Source organism: Dipodomys merriami, unplaced genomic scaffold (genome assembly GCF_024711535.1).
Source record: "Dipodomys merriami isolate MVZ:Mamm:240054 unplaced genomic scaffold, mDipMer1.0.p SCAF_28, whole genome shotgun sequence".
Classification (NCBI taxonomy): Eukaryota; Metazoa; Chordata; class Mammalia; order Rodentia; family Heteromyidae; genus Dipodomys; species Dipodomys merriami.
The window spans coordinates 3,398,055-3,424,148 of NW_027204270.1; the positions used below are offsets into that span (position 1 = coordinate 3,398,055).

At 49.0% G+C, this 26,094-nt stretch overlaps 1 protein-coding gene across 6 annotated transcripts in view; it reads right to left on the bottom strand.

Annotated features, from left to right (window-relative positions):
- The window catches only part of Nphp4 (nephrocystin 4), a 98,317-nt gene that overhangs the window by 58,915 nt on the left and 13,308 nt on the right, over window positions 1–26,094 (bottom strand). For 5 of the 6 annotated variants that reach the window (XM_070037195.1, XM_070037198.1, XM_070037197.1 and 2 more), the window contains 6 exons: window positions 18,096–18,268; window positions 15,805–15,869; window positions 12,965–13,120; window positions 9,573–9,709; window positions 6,265–6,443; window positions 5,519–5,645 (listed from right to left, as the gene is read on the bottom strand). In XM_070037195.1, the coding sequence (XP_069893296.1) occupies window positions 5,519–5,645; window positions 6,265–6,443; window positions 9,573–9,709; window positions 12,965–13,120; window positions 15,805–15,869; window positions 18,096–18,268 (837 nt within the window). Of the gene's footprint in view, window positions 1–5,518; window positions 5,646–6,264; window positions 6,444–9,572; window positions 9,710–12,964; window positions 13,121–15,681; window positions 15,728–15,804; window positions 15,870–18,095; window positions 18,269–26,094 lie in introns of those variants that run through there. The other variant, XM_070037200.1, reaches the window with a different exon arrangement.

Consider the following 26,094-nt stretch of genomic DNA (forward strand, 5'->3'; position numbering starts at 1 on the left):
CCCACAGAGACGGGCTGCAGTGTCCACCAAGCACAAGCACCTTCCCACAGAGACGGGCCTAAGGGCAAGAGCAGCCTTATCCATAATCTTGAGCACAAAGTAACAAATTCCTACAGGAGAAACTTCAGCAGTGAAAACAGAAGAATGGTGTGAGTGTGGGTGAATAGCCAACCCACCGTGCATCATGTGGGAGTGGTCTACACTACTCATTCTAGATCAAAGTCAGAAGCAGGTGAAATCAGCTTGTGGTTATATTCGCAGTAACAGCCCCCAATCATGCCCAGACCAAAGACCTGGAACCTAGTAATACATCTTTAAAAGAAAAAGGATCTTCTCAGATGTGCCCAGGCATCTTGAAAAGGAAACAACGCTCTGATCACAGAGGCAAAAATGCCATCCCAGGTGTCCTCCTACGAGAGGCAATGTGGTGACAGAAGAAGGCGACCTGAAGGTGCTGTCCTGGGAGACTAAAGGGATGTGGCCACAAGCCAAGGGATGCCAGCAGCCTCCAGAAGCTAGACGAAGCAGGAAGGTTTCTCCCCATGGCCTTTGCAGGAAGCTCGGCCCTACTGTCACCCTGTTCTCAGCCTGATAGCATGAAGCTCCCGGCATCCAGAACTGTGAGAGAACAAGCTTCTGCTGTTTTGAGCCACCCAGTGTGTGGCCACAGCAACCACAGGAAGCTGATAAAGTGCTGAGAGACCGCAATCTGCAAGGGTTAGAGGGAGCAACAACTGGAGAGAAGCTGGGACTTCTAGAAGCACTGGAGAAGCTCCGTCTCCAGATTATGGTGGTATACAGGTATGCACACCAACCAAAACTCACATGAGGTACATGTAGCTCTGTGCAGGTCTCAGATGGAAAACATGTATGTGTATAAGGGCATGGGGGGGGGGTGATGTGTGTGTGTGGTGTGTGTGTGTGGTATGTGTGGTGTGTGTGTGGTGTGTGTTTAATCTGAGCCCCTGAATTTCCTAAGACCTCATGCCTCCCTGGAAACCAAAACAGTCTCAACTCACACCCCTAATACAAGGCGTACTTGCTGTTCAAGGGGTGGGGCCATTAAGCACACCTGCTCAATGACCTGTTCCCAGATTCCACTTGACTGGCTCCTAGGTATAGGAAATCTTGGCTTTCTCAACTGCGTGACAGAAGGTACTCCTGGAGCAGGCTCCCTGGCTGAGCAGGAGGACAATTTATAAACACACACTGGAAGAGGCAAGACAGGCTGCTACTGAAGGCAAAGGTTTTCTCCTGAACAATCCCAAGGCAGTACTGGAGCCTCGTGACTTCTCCAGTTCGGTCCCTGGAGTAGAAGTCATAGTAGCAGTACTGGAATCAAACAATGGCGAGAAACCTTTAGCCAGTTCCCAAGGATAAGACAAAATGAGCATTTGAATACAGGAATCAATTCCAGAAGCATCTCTACTGTGACAAAGTCTACTAGCTACAAATCTTCCCTCTAAAAGAAACAAGAAGGCAAAACATCAGCTCAACATAAGCAAAGACTTGGAAAGGCAACAGACTAGAAGAAACAGCAAACAAGCAAGGCAGGGCTGTCATCTTCTAAAACATCGTTTGGGCTGCGGTAGAAGCCATTCCCTTGCTGCCTGAAGAATCAACACTGAACGAGCGCCCTGAGCAGCAGCGGGGCAAGGCAGCCCACCTGACTCACAGCCTGGCAGGTATGAGACAGTCTGCAGTGAGAGGCAGCGTCCTAACCACTGGTCAGAATCAAACCACAATGGAGACCTGCCAGACAGAAGGCTTGGAACAGGGCAGGACCGAACTGAACCAACAAAATGATGAGACAAAGAGAATCTCTCTTCAAAAGTCAGTCACCAGCCAGGTGCTGGTGGCTCACGCCTGTAATCCTAGCTATTCAGGAGGCTGAGATCTGAAGATTGCAGTTCTAAGCCAGACCAGGCAGGAAAATCTGTAAGACGGGCCTTTTAAAAAAAACTAATTTTATATGAATGTCAAGGTGATGTACAGAGGGGTTACAGTTACATGAGTAAGGTGGTGAGTACATTTCTTGTCAAACTTATTACCCCGTCCTTCATTTTTCTCCCTCTGTAAGACTCTTGTCTCCAATTAACCACCAGAAAACTCGAAGTAGCACTGTGGCTCAAAGTGGTAGAGCGATATAGCCTTGGGCAAAAAAGGAGCTCAGGGACAGTACTCAGGCCCAGAGTTCAAGCCCAATGACCAAAACTACAAGTCAGTCAGAGGCCAGATGCAGTGGCTTATACCTGTAATCTCAGCTACTCAGGAGGAATGATCCAGAGATGGCAGCTTTAGGTCACCTGAGTAAAAAGTTAGCAAGACTCCCATGTCAGCCAACAAGCTGGGCATGGTGGGGTGTACTCTCAGGACACAGGGAGCGCTACACCAGTCAGCAACCAGCAACCAGCCAACACTGTGAAGTCTAGAGGCCACTCCATGCGAGCTGGCAAAGCACATTGTCCCTAGGGCCCCAGAAAGGAAGCAGTCAGGTGGGAAACACTTGGGCTCTTCACAGATAGCCTGGCTAATAAAAAATGCAATATTCAACCACAGAGGAGTGGGTGTGTATATGGGTGTACGTATGGTGTGTGGGGAGGGTGTGTAGGTGTGCACGCACACCAATACTGGGGCTTGAATTCAGGGTCTCAAATTCTAAGTTGGCTATTTTGCTCACAGCTAGCACTCTACCACTTGACCCACACATCCACTTCTAGCTTTTTGCTGGTTAATTGGAGATCAGAGTATAGAAATTTTGTTGGCCCAGGCTGGCTCTGAAGTATGATTCTCAGATCTTAGCCTCCTGAGAAGTTAGAATTATAAATGTGAGGCACTGATGCCAGGTACAGATTTGTTTTTAATGATGACAAACTGCTATGAGTAAAAAACATGCGCTCAGCCTTGAGTGAATAGGTATGAATTTAAACCGTTTTCAGCCAGCAATTCTCCTGGGACAGTTGGTCTCCCACATGTCTAGATCAACCTGAAGATGCAGAAGTGACACAGGCCTTGAGGGTGTAGCTCCTAGTGCCAAGTTAAGAATGGCCAGAAAGCGGCTCTATTTTGCCCTCCAAGCATTAGAAAGGAGACAGCATGGGACCCACCCACTGTGACTACACAGGAATGAACTTTACTCTATCCATCTCTGATAAAGTGAACAACTGGAGGAGGGAATGGCTAAAGGCAAGCTCAGTGTTTGATGACGAGGAAACTTTAGTTTGGGATTGCGACTCTGGTATTTGCAGTGAAGCCCTGAGACCCATCTTTGGAGACATCTAGTGGACCACTTGGCTGAAAGGAGAGGTGGAACCGAGACTGGCAGCGTGGGTTGCCAACGCTGAGGAGCATCAGGGACACAGGGGCCATCGTAAGCTTCTCGCCACCTTGTTTATAGTTCACATTTTCCATAATGAAAAGGCATTCTTAAAATACAAATGCTGGAGTGTTTACAGAACAAAATTATGTTCATACCTTGCCTCCAAGTAATTGAAAAGGGGTTGTAGGAGAAGGTGGAGATAAGCAAATTATCCCGTAAGTCAGCAACTGCTGATGCTATTTGGGGTTTGTTTTACTACCCAGCTTGCTTTTTTTTTTTTAAGCCTGAGGCTTAAACTCAGGGCCTAAGCACTGTCCCTGAGTTTTATTGCTTAAGGCTAATGCTCTACCACTTGAGCCACAACTCCACTTCGAGCTTTTTTGGTAATTAATTGAAGATTAAGAATCTCACTGATTTTCCTGCCCAGACTGGCTTCAAACTGTAATCCTCAGATCTCAGTCTTCTGAGGCAAGAATTATAGCCAGGAGCTACTGGTGCCTGACGCACACTTATTCTGTTTATGCCTGAAACTTCTAGGCCTCAAAGCCTTTGGGAAAGGAAAGCAAGGGATACTTAAATACACCTGAGAAGGCCTCATCCCAGTTGATGTTCTCTAAAGACATGAGGGAACCAGTGCTGGGCTGTGAGGTCCCCTCCTCAGCCTGAGCCTACAGAGAAGGCTGGTGGCTGGTGGTTTCCATGTCTCACAGACAGACCACAGGGGAGGAGCAAGAGCCCAGGCTGGCATCACAATGGACACTACCATCTTCTCCAACAGCTACATCTTGAGCTGGGAAGTGCTGATTCAAGTTCCACCACACACCCCCACCACTAAATGTTATCTGCCTCTGGCTCAGCATTTCAATTAAAGGGTAAGACACCTCAGTTTCAGGTTTCTACTGAAACCAAGTCCTGAGAAGATATTGAAGGGAAGGAACACAGTAGAGAGATTGAGACCCCACAAAGGTGCCAGGCACCTGTTCCCCTTCAGGGCCCACACTCTCCCAATTCTGAGCAGCAGCCCCTGCCCTCTATGCCATCCTGAGGCACTAGATGTCACACAAAGCACACCCCAGAGGCCCAGGTCTCCCACCAACTTCCCAGCTCTCTGAAGCTCCATCACCCAGTGAGCCACAATCAGCCCAAGATGGCCTAGTCCCACCCAGCCAGTATGTCCCAACAGGGCTGCGTACAGACTGCGATCTCAGTAATAAGTGAAGCAAAACTGACCACACTTCATTAACATGGCTGCCACCCTGGGCTGGCTCCACGAGTGTCTGCTGCCTCTGGGTCTTCTCTCCCAAGAGTGTGAATCACACACTAGAGATGCACACATGGGCCGAGCACTGCTGAAGAGGCTGAGGCCCGATGACTGCCCTGTGTTCTTCAGACAAAACTGCTGGTGACAAGGGCACCAAAGACACCTTGTCAAACTTCTTAACATACTTATTGAAATGATAATGGCTTTTTTTTTTTTTGGTACAGGTCCTAGAGCTTGAGCCCTGGGCCTGGACACTGGCCCTGAGCTTTTGTGTCCATGGCTGGTGTTGAGCCACACCTCTACTTCTAGCATTTTGGGGAGTTAGAGAAAAGAATCTCACAGACTTTCTTGCCTGTGCTGGCTTTGAACTGTGATCCTCAGATCTCAGCTTCCTGACCAGCTGGGATTACAGGTGTGACCCACCAGCACCTGGCAATATTGGACTTTTTAAACAGAAAGTTGAATCTAAAACTTGCATGACTTGGGATTACCTAAAAATCCACATCAGTGATGTAAATGATGTCTATGTACCATATTTCTTCCAAATGAATCTAAAGTTCTTTCTCTTAATTATGATGTAGATACACATAATGTTCACTATAAGAAGCTATTTATTACTTGCACAGATTCAAGCTTTACTACACTTAATGTCTCATGAAAAATACACTACAATGGCCTCGTTTTTCAAATACAATTATCGATTCAATATTATGAGTTAGTGTTATTATGACCCATTAACCACAGTGAGTGCCCACTGCCAGCTGCCGCAGAGCACGCCATCACAAAGATGGAAAATGACTACCACAAAGCTTGCCTGATAGAACCCCAGGTCACGCTGTTATCCACACAGCTGAGCAGAGTGCCAATGTCCATGAGGTCGCCCACAAGGTCTGCCCCTGGCACATGGTGCCCACCCCAGACCCACACAGAGATCTCACATTGCCATCCGCTCCAGAAGGGCTGTTGAACACGTACTCCAGCTGGAAGACAACTGCAAATGCTGGGTGACTGACCATCTCGGGGAGTCGCAGGTGGCTTCTCAAAACGAGAGACTGACTTCCAGAGCTGGGAAAAACACCAATCAGGAACTTGGAAGAGTGTTGGCCCCCATCTTGCCTTGTCTCACTTCCATCCCACTACAAATGGCAGCCAAGATCAGCCTGGGGCCTGGAGACACAGCAGGACTGCTGCAATGCTGCCCAGGGCTCTGAGAAGCGGAGGAAAGAAAGCCAGGGCTAGGCTTCAGGAGGGTAGGCCAGGACAGCTACGTCACCACGTCACTGGCCTCCTGCAGGGAATGGCCGGCCTCTGCCTCACCGAGAGGGGAGGTGTGATGGCCCACTGTGGCATCTGGGGTGGAACTGGGGAGACTGGATTCAACAGGGCAGCAGGGAATGCTGAACTGGAGCTCTGTGGCACTTGGGAAACGAGGGCCAGGGAACAGCTAGATTCTGCTGCAAGCAAGTACCCAAAGCCCTAACTCCAAAGCTGTCACTGCACAAAAACAGGCTTTGCTCAATAAGGCCACTCTAAGATCAATTCCTAGTAGGTGTAGTGAAGCAAGAGGAAAGGGAGATGACAAGGAGGAACACCCCAGGCATGTGGCAGCTGTGTTGTCCCATGACCTCTCAACTGTCCCCACCCATCTCTTACGATGTCAGGCCTTGGGATGCAGGGAGAATACCTGCTCTTAGAAGAGGAGCCCACTTTCTTGTTGAAGCTGGCGGAGCGTGTCAAGACCACATCCATCTCAGGAACCAGCACGACCACTTGCGGCCTATGGAGAAAGCCCAGGCCATTGTGCACGCCTATATGCAGTCGACGCTCCAGGACCTCCAAGGAGCCAGCATCCAACGGACCGCCCTGCAAGAGGCACAAGGTAGATGGGGTGAGTCTCATCCAGCCAGGAAGTGGGGTGACCGGAGAAGCCAGGGTGGATGAGCAAGCAGAGGGAGGACATCAAGACAGAAGCAACAAACCTTTCCAGAGGTGATGCTTCACATAAATGAGTCCAAGCAAAGGGAGATGTGTAACCCAAGAGTGGCCGCTGGCTGTGAGGCACTTCCTGGGTAAGTTCGGCAGTATTGATACAGCATGACCTTCTCTGCAACATGTCTGAGGCGCACTAGCTTCCCAAGACTTAGCTGACATTTCTCAAGATGCAGCAAGCTTAGATGGGTGATCCCATGCCCTCCCAGAAGGGATGTAGGAGCAAGTGGTGCCCAGAGGCAGAGTGTGCCAGGTCTCAACTCTGTCCACCCTAGACCTAAGACCATGAGGAAGCTGGGCAGAGAGTGTACACTCAGGCAGTAAGTCATAAACCAATAAAAATGGAATCTGCCCCAAAGTGATCACTGGATATTAAAGTGTTTCATCTTAACAGAAATTGAACGGGGACTTGAACAAATGATCAGGGCTAGACCTCCAGGCTATTAGTGTTTATTAAATTATGTGATCTTTGCAAAATGATCTCTGAGTGTTCCAGTGTTCTTCACTGTCCATTAATCGAACTGAATGGATCTAAATTCAGACTATTAGTCTTCAGAAAATGAAAATAAAACTACAGAGATAACTGAGTATCTGCCAGGTGGATGGGAACAAAAATACAAGGGTAGTAAAAAACATAATAAAACTATTTTATAGGAGTATGTAAAATTTAACAATGGTACTGTTAACACATCCCTGCCTTCACACAACCAGCCTGCTCTGGAAAGTAAGGACCACAGCAAGGCCCACACGAAAAGCATGATTCATGCTTATGTTCATGTACGACCGTGCTGTCAAGCGTGGGAAGAGTTAAAGCCCCCACCGTGCCCATACACCTATGTAACTAATAAGTTGCCAACCTCACAGACAACTAGAGTGGGAACCAACACATCCCATTACTCGTTCTCATGACAACGACATGTCACAACCCCCATGGGCCAGACACACTAATGTATACTGCATGATGTGTGCACAGCAGCCCTATCCCTGTGGTACAGGTACTCCCTAGGAGGGCAAGGGCAGCCCTGAACAGAGAGGAAAGCAAAGTGCTCCAGGGAAGCAGCGGATGGTGGGAGAGGCCTGGTAAGAAGGAAGGGGACACGACCTGTGGCATGGCCAGGGGCTCCTGGAGGGATATTCAGATGGGCACTGGGACCTGGAACCTGAGAGTGGTCACAAGAAGATCTGCAGGCAAAAGTCCAGTGGTGAACCGTGTGTCCAAGGCCCAGAGGCCCAGCAGGAATCCACATGAACAGGTCATGGTTGCAGCTCAGAATGAGGTCAGAAGAGCAGCAAAGACCAAGTGCCACATGTCTGCTTCACTGACGGTGATGCCTTTGTCTGTTGAGGGCAGGGAGAAGCCAGACTCCACAGAGGTTTCAGACAAGGAAGCTAGCTGGACTGATGTCCCTGAAAGACCACTTTGACCAGAGTGAATACGATGTTCTCTGGGCCCAGACTCTTCCCTGAGCATGTCCTTACCCCAATGTCCAGAAGCAAAAATTACAGACTCAGCCAAAACCAGCCAGTCACCAACGGAGGAAGGTAAACACTGTAACACATAGCTTTCCATGCCTGAGGGCCCAGAGCAGACAGACGCACAGCCTCTACAGCAACAAGGACAGTCAGGCTCCACATCCTCACCACCTGACCCCAGAAGTCACGCCACGTGAGCAAGATTCAAACTCCCCCAAAACCCCAGTGAGTACATGACCATCTGCCTGGCCTAGGATGGCTGATCTAGGTAGACCACAGGCAAGACAGCAGGGCGCCACGTGGTCTCACTCTCCAGCAACAGGACATGTGGAGGATAAAGAGTAACCAAAAGGACACAGCCATCGTTAGGCCTCTGTTATGCATTAAATCTACTATGATCCCCTTAGCCACAACAAGTCAAATCAGTTTCAGTAATGGAAGACCTCACGTGACACAGCAAAGGCTGTAATTCAGAGAGGCAGCAAGTCCTCAGCTGACCTGCCAGCTACCCACACACAAACAGGATTTTACTTCTTGCTCAAGATCACACTATTTAAGATACACACAGAAAAGGATGATGATAATGGCCCAACTAAGTGCAACCCAGAAGTCAGCCCATCAGCAGAGGGGACACACACACGAGCAGTGTCTCAATCACAAGTGCCATGCCTACGGGGAAGAACTGAGCTGCCTGAAGAGGAGACGGGACTGAGACTGCAGCCACCTCCTGACATGAGCCACCCACCCTCAAATGTCCGTTGTAGATATGGGGCATAATCTTTGGTGATATGATTTCTTTTTTTTTTTTTTTTGTCGGTCGTGGGGCTTGAACTCTGGGCCTGGGCGTTGTCCCTCAGCTCTTCAGCTCAAGGCGAGCGCTCTACCACTTGAGCTACAGCGCCACTTCCGGTTTTCTGGTGGTTTATTGGAGATAGGAGTCTCACGGTCTTTCTTGCCCGGGCTGGCTTTGAACCGCGATCCTCAAATCTCAGCCTCCTGAGTAGCTAGGATTACAGGCGTGAGCCACCAGCGCCCGGCTCTTTCTTTTTTTTTTTTTTTTTTTTTTTTTTTGCTGGTCCTAGGGCCTGAACTCCAGGCCTGGGTGCTATACCTGAGCCTTTGTGCTCAAGGCTAGCGCTCTACCACTTGAGCCACAGCGCCACTTCCAGCTTTCTCTGAGTTTTTTATTGAAGAGAAGTGTCTCATGGACTTTTCTGCCCAGGCTGGCTTGAAATCACAATCCTCAGACCTCAGCCTCCTGAGTAGCAAGGATTACAGGCATGAGCTGGTGATGTAATTTATTTTAAAATGAGGACTGGTTTATGATCCTTCCACATTAACATCAGTGCCTCAGGATATCAGTGCCTGAAATCATGCCCACCCCTTCCAGCATCTGTGGAGGTCTTGGCCCAGGAGGAAACAGGTCCTGGAAGACTTGCTGACTGTAACAATTCAGAGACAAAAAGAATGTCCCCATCAGCCAGAAAAAGGGAGGAAGGAGTGTGCTCTGTCCCAACTGTGCTATCATACCTCCCGGAAGTGGTCGCTGATGAGCAGCTCCAGCAGCTCCCCCTCAAACTTCTCCAGGGAGGGGGCCAGAGTGAAGGAGACAGCATCCAAGTGCAACGTGATCGGCTTCTGTAGGCGAGGCTTCCTCAGGGCGTCACCTGAAATGGGGAGAAGATTCAGGAGAAGCAGGAACAGGGCATGCACACACACACACGTATGTATGTATGTACACACACACACACACACACACACACACACACACACACACACGCGGCTCAGGCTGAGCACGGGCAATGGGTCTTACAGGCGAGAAGGTAGCAGAGGCACACCAGAATCACGGCAGGCCAGGCTGAACCACTCTCCTTTCAACCAATGCCCATCCCACTGGCAGTCAAAACTCTATCTGAACTTCCTCCAAGAAGAAATTTTCCTAAGCGAGTCCCTGAAAGAACACTGAGTACGGGAGGAAAAGCTGTGCAGAGTCCCAGTGCACGTGCACCTTGAACTGCTTGGAACACACAGGAAAGCACATGTGCGCATGACACCAACAAGCAGAAACAATGATGGGGCTGGCAGCACAAGAACGGAGCCTGTCCCCTCCAGGAGCCTCTGTGGGGCTTCGGGGCACAGGGGAGGGCAGGATCCAGGTGAGAGAAGCCCTTCCCCGTAGGAACCATGGGGTGGTGGGGAAGCCTGTGGGTCTGCCCTTCATTCTCGGTACTATATATCACACTTCAATCCTCTCTACACAGCCCCAACACTCCCCGCTTTCACATGAGATGCTGAGATTAATGTACGCCTGTCCAGGCACCTACACTTCTCTCTTACCATCCCAGTTAATAACAGCCGCAAGCCCGTGGCTGCAACTAAAGAAACAGAGAAACCCGTGGGACCTGCAGGTGGCTTCTGTCACCTGTCTCCACCTGCAGGTTCAACCACCTTCACGTATCACCTACAGGCTGGTGACTAAGCCCTCACTACATGGGAACTCCAGACCCAAACTCCAGTGCCCAGGTCATGAGGGGCAGCTAGCAGAACCCTAACTTCTAAAAGCCACACCACTTCTGTTTCCAAAAATAATCTAGTCTCTGTACATCAGTTTTCCTAGCAATGTTTTTTTTAAATTACTGAGTTTGGGGTTGGTTAGGTGATATGCAGACTCACTGTATCAAACTATAAAAGTGATGAAGGAAAAATAGTTACATTTAATCTCTTATGTTTCCATACTTAGTCCTTGGCAGAACTTCAAGGACTTTCAGAACATTTGCCTGCTTTTTTCTTTTTCTTGCCTTATGCTGAAAATACCTAGACACAAAAACATTCATTGGTTTTCACCAATACTATTCTGATATAAAAGTACATATAAAAGTAAGTTAAATAAGATTATGTCTTTGTTGCTTTGTATGTCCCTCCTCCATGGTATAACTCCTGCTTTCACTATATATGATGTTGGTATATGTGGAGGGGAAGGGAAAAAACAAATCGTTAAAACAGGGATACAGGAGGACCCATTGCAACAATGAAATGTACAAGTCGTTATGTCAAAAAATGAATTTTACAACTTTGGTGGGGGGGGGGACAGGATGGGAGGATGCGAAGGGATGGGAAGGGGAAACAAAGTAGGAGGCTACAATGCTTGATAAGAATGTACTCATTATCTTGCCCATGTAATTGTAACCCCTCTGTACAGTATTTTCACAATTAAAAAAAAAAAAAAAAGTAAGTTAAGCCTAGCGCTGATAGTTCACACCTATAATCCCAGCTACTCAGGAAGTTGAAATCTGAGGACCACAGTTCAAAGCCAGACCAAGCAGGAAAAGTCCAAGACACTCATCTCCAATTAAGCACCAAAAAAGCCAGAAGTGGAGCTGTGGCTCAAGTGCTGGAGTGCCAGCCTTGAGCCAAGTGCTAGCCTTTGCCCATGGACAGTACTCCGGCACTGAGTTCCAGACCAAAAAAAAAAAAAAGTTAAAATGAACATTTTTAATTCTATTTACCAACAATTATCTTTAAACCACTTTCTAATTAGGCAAATTTTCCATAACTTGACCTGCATATTGATTTTTCAACTTGTTTTTAGTTGTTTTCTTGCTGTGGATTGAATGTATGGCCTTACTCATTCTAGACAAATGCTCCACCACTGAACAACATCCCAGCTCTCAACTCTGCTTCCTGTATTTTTTATTTATTATACAAGATAATGGGTTTCACTATGACAGTTTCATATTCACATATTACACACTTGCTTCATATTCACTATCACCTACTGTCTCCTTCCAATAACCCCATTCTAAAATAGTCCTCCTTTTACTTTCACGCCTTTGTTCTAAGTCTAGATTCTGCATGAGAGAAAATGTGACATTCGCCTTATTGCACTTAACATGATGACCTCAAGTTCCAACCAGTTTCCTCACCACAGTATTAAGTCACAGTAGCCAAGAGATGGAGTGACCCCGTGTGTATTCACAGATGCTTGGACAGACCAAATGTGATCTAGCTGTCCAATGAGATATTATTCAGCTTTAAAAAGGAAGGAAATAGCCAGACGCCAGTGGCTCACACATGTAATCCTAGCTACTCAGGAGGCTAAGATCTGAAGATCGTGGTTCAAAGCCAGCCCAGGCAGGAAAGTCCGTGAGACTCTTATCTCCAATTAACCACCAGAAAACCAGAGGTGGCGCTATAGCTCAAGTTGTAGAGTGCTCGCCTTGAGCTGAAGAGCTCAGGGACAGAACCCAGGCCCAGAGTTCAAGCCCCCCAACCTACCAAAAAAAAAAAAAAAGGAAGCAAGGAAATTGTGACTCCTGCTTCCATAGGTGAACGCTTTAGACATTCTGCAAAGGGAGATAAGCCAGTTGCAAAAAAAAAAAAAAAAAATACTACAGGATCCCACTGCTCCAAGGGGGTCTAATTGCAGTCTCTCAGGTGACAGCAGGCTATGTGCTAGGGGCTGGAGAAAGGGGATGGGCTTAGTGGATACAGGTTCATCTTGAGAAGATGAATAGTGGTGGGTACTGCCTAAACAAGATGAATGGGCTTAATGCCCCAGAATGATCCACTTTGAAATGGGTAAATTGTTAAATGTTACATTACATACATTTTACAACTAAAGGAGATACTAATGAAGCCACAACATCATGGCACAGTCAGTATGAGAAAGATGCTCTATGAATGCGTCTCTGCAGGAAAGACAAAGATGTGTGAGGCTGTGACATATTCTTGCAGTAGGGACTGGGCAACAGCTTCCACTGCGGCCTTCTCTCCCCTGTGATTACCCAACTGGCCATGTTGCTAGCAATACAGGGTGCACAGCCAGTCTGGCCACCCCCAACCTCCCTGGAGGAGCCCACACTTTCCAAGATCTGACCCAGAACTAACAGATTCACAGTGGAGAGGATCAAAGCAGGCCTTACCCATGTCCCCATGAGGCGGCAGAAGGCCAGGAATCTGTTGCAGACCAGACACCAGGAGGTTCTCAGGGAGCAGGTGGAAGGCAGGTTCCAGGGCCGGATGAGGCCTCAGGGTGTACAGCAGGCTGCAGGCCTCCACCACCGTCAGGTGCTTGCTCTCTAGGGGAACACCATGTGCCAGCTGAAATCCAGGGCACTTCTAGTCAAATCAGCCAAGAAACACAAGCTGAACAGAAAACTCCACAAACTGAAAACTTGTGTTCCTAAAGAGTGAGAACCTGCTATGCAAATGCAGTCAAAAAGTAATAGGAACCCAGCCTAACAATCCTGTCTAAATCTGCAGTGACAAGCTTTGGTTCAGTCTTTGTGTATACCTGTTTAAGACAGGGTCTTGCTGTGTTGCCTATGCTGACCCTCAAACTCGTGAGCTCAAGCAATACTTTCATCCTGACTTCCCAAGAAGCTGGAACTATAGGTGTACCTGGCTCTGCAATTGTTCTATTGTCGTTTTGTGCTAGTCCTAGGACTCGAACTCAGGACCAAGGCCCTGTCCCTGAGGTTTTGTGCTCAAGGCTAGAATTCTACCACTTGAGCCACAGCTCCACAGCATTCTAGTGATTAAAAATAAGAGTCTCATGGACTTTGCTGCCCAGGCTGGCTTCAAAGCACGATCCTCGCATCTCAGCCTCATGAGTAGCTAGGATTACAGGCATGAGCTACTGGCACCTGGCATGAAAGTTATTTTTAAACTAATATATCCTATCTCTCCCTCCACAGGATGAGCAGAGTCCTGTGCAGTTTCCCTGCACAGGAGAGACACTCTGCCCCCATGCTGCCTTCCTGAGCCTCCACTGGGATCCATCAGACCCCACAAAGGAGCAAGATGGCACTGGATGTGGAGACAGTGTCAGAGATGGAGCCATGTCCTCAGGAGGGCCAATCCTGGACTGATGCCCAGACACACAACACACAGCCAGCTTTCCTGGGTGCACAGGGACAAGGTCTAAACACAAGAGAGATCTGGGCAAAGCCCTGGTGGGAGGGGTGGCCAAGAAGAGGTGATGTGGGGGGCGCAGGAGGACAGAATGTGACAATCCTCACCCTGGCAGGCATAAACCCTCAGGGAGAGAGGGCTCAGCAGGGAGGAAGCAGGCAACAAAAATGGGGTACAGAGCAGGCAGCTCAGAACTACAGAGCCAGAAGGAAGAGGGAACCACGCGTGTGCCCTCTCTACATGCCCACCTCAGCCTGGACCGACTCTCTCCAGTGAGACTGACATTGCCACCTCCCAGGCTAACCGGGGCCAGGTCTGGCGCTGGGGCCGGACTGCAGAGCACTAAGACACAGATTCATCTCACTCACTGCTGCTTCCATAAAAACAGACTAAAATGTGAACTACTGCGGTTATCAGAAAGAGGAATCAATGAACACTGTCCTTTTAATACTTAACAACTCTAAACACAGGCTCCGTTTACTTTAAAATACCCCTTAAAGGCATTTCACCTGTGTGGCTGGCCAGACAGAACACTGGCAGCTCTGAGGAGAGCAAACGAGAGAAATTTAGCAAAAGAACAGCTACTAAGAGGCTCAGGCCAGGCTTCACGTCAGCAACCCACCCCAGCTGCCAGTGTCACCTGCCTCAACCCTGGTCCCGCCTTGACCCTGGCCTCTGCAGAGCCACCTAAGCCACGGTGAGGGGACGAGCAGGTCAAGGAGAGGGGTTGGATGTTAAGGGGAGAAGCACATGTGGACAGTGAGGGAAACGAGGGGCAAGAGCCAGGTGCAATGTCAGGTGTGCACCTGTACATGCTACACGTGAGGTGGGGGACCTCTCAACCTTTACACTTTCTCAGACTTCTGGTATTGTGAACCCTGCGAAGCCACTGAGGCCATCGCCATTTCCATCTACTTGCAGAGATGTGAGCAGAAGGGCTGCTAGTGAGAGGCTGCCCTTCCCTCCCTCCAGTCCCTCAAGTCAGGAGGACACCCAGAGGCCATGGCCCTCCTTAAAGGCCATGAGTCTAAGGATGCTGCAAGAGACAAAGTCTCGACTAATGATAATTAATTTCAACTAAAAAATAAATAAATAACCTAAGAGCTAACCTTTTTGAATAAAACTGTTCCTGACTGATAACTTTCCTATCTCAAATTCAGGTGGGCAGGGGTTGGGCTGTGACATTTTAACACAGGGCAAGGGACATACACATTCCCTTCTGGGACACATCTTCAAGGACAGAGGGCCGCTGGCCCAAGCAAACCTACCTCATACCACTCTCCCTGCCCACACTACCCAGGATAGGTCAGCATTGGCACTGGGCCTCTAGATGCCCTTCCTGTCCACCCCACCCCACAAGCCCCTCTTGCCATGCTCCAGTGGAGGCAACAGAGGGGCCAACATGCCTGTGGCTGCTCAGGAGGTGCTGCCACGGAGAAACAGCAGGATCCCCCAGCCTGGAGCAGGCCGACCTGACAGGAGGCCACAGGGCCTCCACAGAACTCTCCCCGTCGGTGGGCACAGCTGGGGAGGCTTTGCTATGTTGGCAATATCCAGTGACTTCACAGTCAAAGTTTTCCTGGTCACTAGTGGTGATAGGCAGAAACTGCTTCATCTAGGGAACAAAGCCATTATCCTCAAGGCACCCGAGGGCCACATCCCTCCCAAGCTCCCTCACAAAACTGTACCCTCCTTTTAGGCCCATGACATACTTATCTGTAATTACTATGTAACTGTGCTGAGCTAATGAAGACTGCACCAGGAAAAAACGTCAGGGTAGGGCTGAAGAGAAGAACACTGGCAAGCCACAAGCCCACATAGGGCTGTCAAGGCCAGGCCGGACCCTTACGCTCTACAGGATCCTGGAGAAGTGGGTGCAGGAGGGCTCTGGGGGTGCCATGATACAGCCTCAACCTGGAAAAGAGAACCAGAAGCAATGTCAACTTCCCACATCTGGTATTAGAGAGGAGATGGAACTCTGCCCCCACAACCCCAGGCCTCCCAGCGCCTTCTAAGCACTGCCAGTTCCATCCTCTGAAGAGAATGGGGGTAGCAGTCTGCCATGCTGCAGCCCAAAAACTGAGAGCTAGAAAAGAAGACCAAGAGAAGTAACCCAACTCTGAAAGCCACAGGAAAGAACACGGCTGGGTGCTATAGCCCATGTCTGTCATCCTACCTACTCAGGAGGCTGAAATCTGAAAATCACAGTTGGAAGCCAGCTTGGGCAGATAAATCTTCAAAACTCTTAGCTCCACAAATGCTGGAGGGGATGTGGAGAAAGAGGAACCCTATTACACTGCTGGTGGGAATGTACACTTATACAACCACTTTGGAAAGCAGTCTGGAGGGTCCTTAGAAAGCTAAAGATTGACCTCCCTTACGACCCAATCATACCACTTCTAGGCATCTACCCTGAACAACAGGAACCAATATACAAGGACACATGCACCTCCATGTTTATTGCAGCACTATTCACAATAGCTAGGATATGGAAACAACCCAGATGCCCCACCACAGATGAATGGATCCAAAAATTGTGGTATCTATACACAATGGAGTATTATGCAGCCATTAGAAATGACAAAATAATGGCATTTGCAGGGAAATGGATGGAGCTAGAAGGAATCATGTTGAGCAAGGTAAGCCAAGAACAAAGAGACAAACAGTACATGGTCTCCCTGATAAGTGGATGCTAAATCCAAAATGTTAGGTGATACGACAAAACCAACAGGACTTAAGAAACAAAGAATTCCCACTCATCTGGTCGAACCACTACTAAATATCCCCATGCTGCTGATCACATGTATGGTGTATAACATGTGAACACCGTTATATGTTATAGACTGTGATAGACAATTTGCTCCAGGAAAGTTAGAATGAACTTGTGACTTTAAATGAGCATCATTATTCCACAATACTGTGAAATTCAGGAAACTATGTAATCACTTAATCACAATCAAAAAAAAAAAAAAAGAACCTCAGAGAAGGTAGGGAGGCAAGGGTTGGTAGGGGGAAAACAATGGAGGGGGTAACAATGCTTAATAGGAAGTGTACTCATTACCTCACTCATGTAACTGTAACCCTCTGTACAGCATCTTTACAATAAAAAAAAAGAAAAAAAACTCTTAGCTCCAATTAGCCAGCAAAAAAAAAAAAACAGACTGAAGGCATGGCTCAAGTGGCAGAGTACCAGCCATGACCAAAAAAGCCAAGTGAGAGTGAAAGACCCGGAGTTTAAGCCCCAGTGCTGGAAGAGGTGGGGTGAAGGAAGGTCTGTGGGATGTCGATGGCAGTGGGAGACAGGTTCCCACCCAGGGATGACACTGTCTCAGTGCTCCCCGCCTGTGTCCCAGTGAGGAGCACTGCCCCCATCCAGGTGTATGGGGAGAACACAGCAGCTTGAAGTAATTAATCCTCAGGGCCAGGTGCTGATCTCCAAGAAACCAGACAGGCTGCTTCTGCTCCTGGAGCGTCCACCCCAGGAATTCTACTGCACACATTACCACTTACTGGGGAGATTTTAGCTGACACACCTGGACAGGACTGCTCCTGGCACATGGTGTATGGAGGCCGGAGATGCAGCCAGCACCTTGCAAGGCACAGGACATCCCACAGGGAAGAGTGATCAGCCCTAAACGTCAGTGATGCAGGACCATGGGTGATCTTATCCTTCTCTGTACAGCCTCAACATAGCCCTGCACACAGTAGGTGGTCAGCCAGCATCTGCTGAGTGAGCACCGGCTGCTTCCCGGGCACCTGTGTGAAAACCACACTACTGAGCACTCAGCAGTCCTGAGATGAACACCAAGAGCTGTGTGTGTAGGTCAGAGAGATGAACCTTGCGCTTAGGATCCCACAGGGAACAGGTGACAGAGCAGGAAACTGCTCCACGTGCATCCTACATCCAGTGCAAGGCTCAGGGCTAAGACCAGGCTTCACTCTTGGCTTACTTAGAAGTGAAAGAAGGATAAAAAAGGGGCGGGGGTCCTGAGTTCAAACTCATAAAAAAGGCAAAAATAGTACAAATATCCCATGGCATGGCTGTTATGAAAACACACAGCTGTGATAACAAATTAAGGCTTCCTATCACCACCAAGAGGAGGCTGGGAAACGCCCAAGCACGGAAAACTAAGTAGGCACCGTTTGTCCTGGGAAGTAGAGGTAGGCGATTCAGGCTTGTTGCTGAAGATCCGAAGAATTCCAAACCCACATGACAACATCTGGACGGTGCCATCTCTCCTCCTGCCTTCAGTGACCACTTCTACCACAGCAACGATGTTCGGGTGGTTTAAAGACGTATGGAAGTAGAAGGGCTGTAAGACAGACAAACAAGCTGGTTGAGCAGAGCCAGGCTATTGACCCAGCGCTCACAGCTGCAGAAGAAGCAAGACCCTGTCATGTGCACAATACAAGGGCAGAGAACTCACCCTGTACCCTCCCGTGGACCACTGCCCTCCAGCCAGATGTTTGAGAAGGTGGCACTGTGAAGTAATCCCGTGGGGCCAAAAAGCTTTTTACTGCAGGTGCTGATATCCACAAATAGACAATCTGCTTCTGCTCCAAGGGCTTCAGCCCTGGGAATTCTACTTCCATATATATCAACAGAACCCAGAACTCTAGGAAGAACAGCTGGCCCAGCTGTGCACTGCCCTAGGGGTAGGTAAGGCCAGGCAAGTGCAGAATACACCCATTGCAAACATATCCATCCACTCAACATCTTATACCCAAGCCTCAGCTGAGGCGTAAGGTTCATGAAGTTCCATCTGAACTAATTGTGCTTCAGTTAAGGAGGATCCTGAGATTTCTTTAGTTGCTAAGGAAATTCAGAGTTCAATGTCTTTCATGATGAGAATTACCTTGAGATCTTCTCATTAGCAGATTTCTGGGGGATCTAAGCCAAGTAGATGATACTCAAATTGATCTTAAAAGGTCTTCCAGCCAGGTGCCGAGTGTTCTCACCTGTAATTCTAGCTACTTGGAAGGCTGAGATCTAAGGATGGGGGTTTAAAGCCAACCTGGGCAGGAAAGTCTCCAATTAACCACTAAAAAGGATAGAGAATGCGGCTCAAGCAGTAGAGCACTGGCCCTGAGCTTTTTTGCTCAAGACCTATGACCAGCACCAAAAAAAAGCAAAAAAATTTTCTATTTGCAACCTTTCCATGCCCAAATGCAAACACAGGATCACTGACTCCAGCTGTCTCCCCCAGCCGCGCTCCCTACTCGTGGGAGAGGAAGAGTGGAAGGTGAGCCAGTTGAGGTAAATCCATCTCCCAGGAACACAAGCACTCTCCTTCCACTCTGCTCCTGTTTTTCTGCCTCATTCAATGTACCGCACTTGTTTGTAATTAAAAGCAACTCAGTGTCAGGCACAGAAGACAGAGGTGGAGCTGAGGGTCACATCTGCCAGTCCAGGACCTCAGTGTCCATGGCAACACATGTGGAGATGACTGAGCTGGGGCACAGGGGAGCGGCATGGTGTAGAGCCACCAGCTGGGCCCGGAGACCACCCCAGCAGTGAAGTGGGGCAGGGCCCACCTCACCATGATTAATCCCCTTGCTAATGAGTCATTTCCATGTTGTCACAGAAGAAGCGGTTTACTGTAATCGCAGACTGTCAGCCCAGGATAACAGAGGGACACATTAAAACATCAGCCACAAGACATAAATCGTTATTCTATTATCTTTTATTGCAAAATGATGAAATAATGACCACTTACAGCTGACAGGTGGTTGGACTGAGAAAGAGTTATGTTTCTGTGTCCAGGACCGGGGAAGTGTTTAAAAAGCCCTGCTGTGAGCCTGAGTCTGCCATGACTACACCTTTCTATTTATACCTGTGCCCATTGGCTCTGTGAGCACTGCCCACTTTTTCTTTGGGCAATAAAACAAACATTTAAACTCTGCTAGGAAGCAGCAAGTATCTCTCAGCCTTGCAGTCACCTTGAAACTGCTGTTTGAAAACAGGAGGACCAGATGCTCAGGGATGTCCCAAGTACAAATTTATGGATACTTCCTCACCTTCATTTACTATCAGAAAGAACTGTCTTGAGACCAGGAGAAACCTTCAAAACAGAGCCCAATTACTGTGCATCTCAGCCCGGCAAGCTGTTTCATGGGCAGTCAGGGTCCCCTGGAAGCAATGCATACTGAAAGAGGATTCAAGTTCACGTCGGTATTGGTACTGATTGAAAAGGACATAAGTATACGCTTTTCCAAAATCAATTTGATATGGGAATGGCACCATGGTAAAGGATTCATGAGGAGCCTGAAAAACACAACCCATTCTTGAAGAAGGTCAAGGATAAAGACCTCATGAAGGGTACAACAACACGGCTGTGTCCAGAATGGCCTTGAGCGCATGCTCAGCTCTCTCTACTACTCATCCAGCAAAGTCATCTTTGCCAGGATCACCTGTGCCTAGGTGCCCCCCCTCCCGGCATGCAAATGAGCTCGGCTAAAATTCAGCGTGTAGCTGATTGACACCTGTAACCAGACCTTCCACCTAGAGAAATTTAATTAACATCAATGCCATACGTTTTGAGAGGAAAATTCTAGGCCTCACCTGAAATTGCATAATTAAAAGTTTAAGTCAGGCCATCAAATCCCTGCAGAGAAGGCCACTCAGACAGAAGCAGCTCCCCTTCACCCCTGCATCACACTTCACCAGTCTGCCCTGGGTGAGTTCCTCCCTGACAGGATAAACAGATTAATAAATCATTTAAATGCTCCAGGCCTAATGCCTTCATCTTCAAAAACACAGACACATTCGCCTCAGGACAAGGCTTCCATTTCTCACCCACAATGACAGGACTGAAATTGGCTCTGCTGATGTGACACCACACCTGGTGTCTCCAGCTGATGGCCCACTGTCCTGCCACCTGCTGACCTGTGCCCACAAGGCCAAGGAGGGATGGGTAGAACTGAACTCACTTTAAAATAAACCTTTCGATAACCATCTTTAAAAATTTTAAATCTTTAATAAAATAAATCCTTAAATAGAATATCTTCAGGAAGGCAAACAAGCAACAGATACTTCCCACAGCTTCTATCTACCTACTCATCTCATACCTAGGTTCAGACAGGACCTGCCCTGGCTGTCCAACGCTGACAGCCCACACAGTGCAGCCAACTCTGCTGAGCCCAACTCTCCTCTGGAACATGCAGAGTCTCAAGATCCAAATGTGGAAGCTTTTGGGGGGCAGAGGAATAGGGGGCTACCCATGGCATTGTCACAATGATGAGGCCAGCACTTAAGAACTCACCGGAGAACAGAGACTGATCCAGCCTCAGTGGTGCAGATGGAGAAACCCTGACCTACAGGAATTTTTAGCCCTAGCTGAAAAGATGGCATGTGATTATCTCCATCTCTGTATATCCAGCTCCCAGACAGCGTGGCACACAGTAGGTGGTCAGCCAGCATCCGCAGAATGAACACCCACTGCTTCCCAGGTACCTGTGTGGGAACCAAACTACTGAGCACTCATCAGTCCTGAGATGCATACCAACAGAGCCGTGAGTGCAGGTCAGAGCGATGAGCACCATGCCTGGGATCCCCCAGGGGACAAGTGACAGAGCAGGACTCTGGTTTGCGTGCACCCTACCTCCAATGCAAGGCTGGTGGCCAAGGCCAGTCCTCACTCCAGCCTGAAAGGCAACTTGGCTAACTTAGAAGAGTAGGTGAGTAGACCTAGTTATAACCCAAACAAGAAATATCCCATAGGATATTATGAGCACATGACAACAAAAGAATCCAAAGTACAGCTTCCCACTGTCCCAGCAATTCAATCACCATTCAAGTAGATCCAACACTGGAAACAGCACCAAGGCATCATTTCTGTGAAACCACTTCCTGTCATGGCCCCACTTCCAGCTGAGAGCCAGGTGAGATTCTGCTAAGTCAGGGGAGAGCATGCCTCCAGAGGTCACAGGGCATTCAGACAGGTGAGCAGCCCCATGGAAAGGACGCTGCAGCCTCTGTGCCTGTGGTTGTCTGTATCAAAATGTGTGTGAGTGCGCATGGGCATGCACACGTGCATGGGCACACATGCACACACGCACACACACAGGCACACGTGAGCAGCATGGGGCTGTGGGAGGGTTAACTGCTCATACCAGAATGAGGCTGATTAATCCAGGCTTTGGAAGGGCCTTCAGGGGCTTCATTTGGATTACACGGTTTTTCTCTGACAGCACCCACTTTTAAAGGGGAGATTACATGGCTCTCATTACTCTGTGCATAAGAGCTATTCAAGACTCGCTTTTGCACACTTCTGTGAAGGGAAGGGGACTTCTTATCTGTGTTACTTGGTGAAGGTGGCTTCCCCAGCCACATTTGTGACATCTGAACCAGTTAATGTGAGACACCCCCCCAGGGACCCTGCCCCCCCCCACTCCTGAAACAGAGGAGGAAAAGCAAGCCTGCCATGCAGGTGAGGGGTGGGTGGACATGGCAGTCAGCTAAGGAAGACTCTGGGAGGAATCATGCACATCTCCAAGAGAAACTATAGAAGTCACTGTACTGTGGCCTGCAGGACTGCTTCTTAAAAAGATGAGTACTTCAAAAGAAGAAATTAATTAATAACAGCATAAATATCTCAATTGAGAACTAAAATGTTTTTAATATAATTTTATTGTTATGATTAAGGTTCTATTAAGGGGCTGCCATTTCATAAGGCAGTTCTGAGTGCAGTTCCTTTTGGACAGTGTCACCCCTTCCCTCACTTTCCCTGTTTCCCCTTCCTGTGCCCACTCACAAGTTGTATAGTTCATTTTGCACATTGTGTCTGCTGAGTACCGTGACTGCATTTGGAGATCTAGAAGATTTTTAAATTAATTAAAGATAAAATTCATAACAACATTCTGTTTAGAAAATAAAAACTGATTGGCTGGGAAAAAAAAAGATGAGTACTTTTTTTATATGTTAAATGAATTACTGTCTCAGAGGAAGCAAAAGGCAATTCCTCTCCACCAGGGAAGGTCTCTGAGGAGAGCACAGAATTCTAGGCTCAGAGCTGAGGGAGATCTGGGGGCTGCCTGCCTGGGCCCCACAAGGCAGAGCCCATGAAAGGGATTCAACCAGCGCCAAGAGATTATTGCTTATGAAAACCCCAACTTGAGTTCAAGGCCTCCTGAATTCAAAGTCTTTTCTTGGGACAGTGTTGTGTACAGCGATAAAATGGCATCTTCTCCCTCAGCCACATACACAGGGACAGCTATGAGACCCTGAATGCAGCCCCTCAAACAGGCAGTTCACCCACCTCAGTACTTGACACCTTCTGAAGGCATGTGTCCAGAGCAGTCAGTCAGCACAATGCAATCACCACACACACACACACACACACACACACACACACACACACACACACACACACACACACACACACACACACACACACACACACACACACACACACACACCTGCTGATGGAGGCTCACCCTGGAAATGCATGTCAATCATGTGTGGACAGTGACATGTACAAGAACAAGCTCACGCACACTCACACAGATCTAAGGGGCTCTCTCCAGTTAACTAAACTTCAGCCTTTTATATACCCTGAAAGTAGTATATAGAAGGGGAGAAGGGGAGAGGAGGAGATGCTGCCTAAAGGCTGCTGGGATGGAGTCATCGCCGGGCCACCACTGGCCTCTGCTGCTCGCAGTGAGCATAGCAGCTGGGGAAAGGCAGGTTCCAGAAGCAAGTGTGGGCTCAGGCATCCCCTGCATGACTTGAAATGCTGCCATATTCTCTACTTCAGCAACTGCACGATTGAAGAGGGCAGGCTTATCCAGAAACTTTAGGGACTATGCTCCTCTTATCCCCCCACGCCTCCTACTGCACGGCCTCAACAGCAGGCAACCACGGTGGTTGCCAGGCTGAGCTGGAGTGGTTCTGACAGACATTGGATATCCCACTGCATAGTCAAGGATATCCCAGCCCAGGAACAAATGGCTGAAATCTTGGTTTTCCTTGCCCAGGTCTGAATCATGGACTGAAAGGGCCCGACCACTACAGGGGCAAAGCGAGCTAAACTGTGACTCAACTTTCAGGGCCACAGAAGCCAGATCCAACCTGAGGGCACAGATCCAACCTGAGGCCAGAAGCAGCATTGGTCCCTGGTACCCTCGTGTTGACTGGTGGTCAATTTGGTGACCTCCAGGACCAAGAGACAGAAGGGTCCACTTCACTTCCGACCTGAATCCTACTTGGGTCAGGATCACTGGTAGGGAACACAAGGTAGACACTGTGGGCCTGGTCCAGCTACCTGGAAATACAGAGCTACAAAAAGGCTTGGGAGAGCCAGGCACCAGCGGCTCATGCCTGTAATCCTAGGTATTCAGGAAGCTGAGATCTGAGGATCATGGTTCAAAGCCAGCCCAGGCATAAAAGTCTATAAAATTCTTATCACTAACCAGCAAAAAGCCAAAAGTGGATGTGTGGCTCAAGTGGTAGAGCACCAACCTCAAGCAGAAAAAGCTAATGGACAGTGCTCGGGCCCTGAGTTCAAGCCCCAGTAACAGCACCAAAAAAAAAAAAAAAAAAAGGAAAAAGGACTGGGAGGGCTGCATCAGGAACCTCAGTGACAAAGCAGCTGGATCCCCAGCTGCTTTCCCTCCCTCCCCTCCCTTCTACAAGCACTCCCTAGATAACAATGGCACAGTAACGTGAACCAGGAGACCAGAAGGACAGCAGGACACTGTTGAAATTACAGCTGAGAGTAGCCCACTCGGCTCAGCCACCAACACACCAGCCCCCCAGTGTCCTCCCCTTTAAAATGGGGACATGAGACTATGAGCCTCCACAGGATACAGGACAGGATCAAACAACATAAATGTGGCTCTAAGCCACAGAAGTCCCTCCCCAGGGAAGGATGGCTGTCCTGGCCACCAGCATCTCCTTCATCATACAAACTGTCACAATGTGGGGCATATCCTAGACAGAAAAAATCACAAGAGATGAACCTCCTAGAAGGCCACCCCCAAAAGGCAGCAGAGCCACACAGAGGCTCGTCAGCAGCAGCAGCATCCAGAGACTCAGGACATGTCACAGGCACAAGGCGATGCGGTGCCTACGCTGAGTCAGCCTCGAGGGGTCGCGTGGTGCCGTGTACACCATTTACAACGTGGAATCGTGTCTCTCCAACACAAGGGCCAGGGCGACCTTTAGGAGACATTTGCATAAGCTGTCTGACAACCTTAATGTCAGACACATTTTCTGTTCCTATGATATACACTTTGCCAGGCTCTGTTTAATCTTCCTGACCTCCAGGGCGCAGCTCCCTTGACAAACCGTGTTAAATCAGGGGAACTGCTGAGGTAATCCATGCCAAGACACACACACAATCCTCAGGCTGGGTGACAGCCAAGCACAGAGGGCTACATGTTCACAGCCAGCCTGAGCCTCAGTGTTGGCTACAGCTACAGCAGCCCTGGCACAGAAGAACCTCAGGGATAGCTGCCCGGAATGATGACTCAGGGGACAGCTGTGGTCATCTTCACACCCACTGGCACACCAAAACAGCCCAGGCCCTCCAAGTCACCTCAGGCTCCCACCTGTACAAGTCAAATCATAGGAGACCCCCTGTGCTCAAACTTGAACTCCCCACTGGGGCTCAGTGGTAAAGCAGCAGACAGCGCCCAGCTCTTAAAGATCCTACCATCTCCCAGGAAGGTCCTGCAAGACCTGACCAAGGAAGCCCTTCCTGACCACCTCCCCAACCCACCGGCTGCCACACCAACGTCTGAGCCCCTCAACCCAAACACTGTAAGAAAATATCCCCAGCCCTGCTCAGCCCAGGGCCCAGCCTCACAGAGGCCCTCCTCCATGGCTCTTCTGCTGGTCTCCTGAGAACACGGGTAGCAGTGTTACCTGCTCAGCATCTCCCCAACAGACCATCAGCACTGACAGGGGAGAACCTCCTCTCTCACCCTGGCGCCTGGAAGGTAGCCAGCAGGGGGCACTGACCTCAGGCCTGGGCACTTGGGGTGGCTGCCCAAAGGGGGAACAGTACTGTCTGCAAGGTGGCCTACCACAAGGTTACCTGGGCCTCCCCTTCCCCCCCACTCTCCCCCCCGCCCAGGCCACCGCTCGGTCTGGAGGGCAGAGGCATAGGTCTGAGTTCACACTGCGCCACCTTCCGCC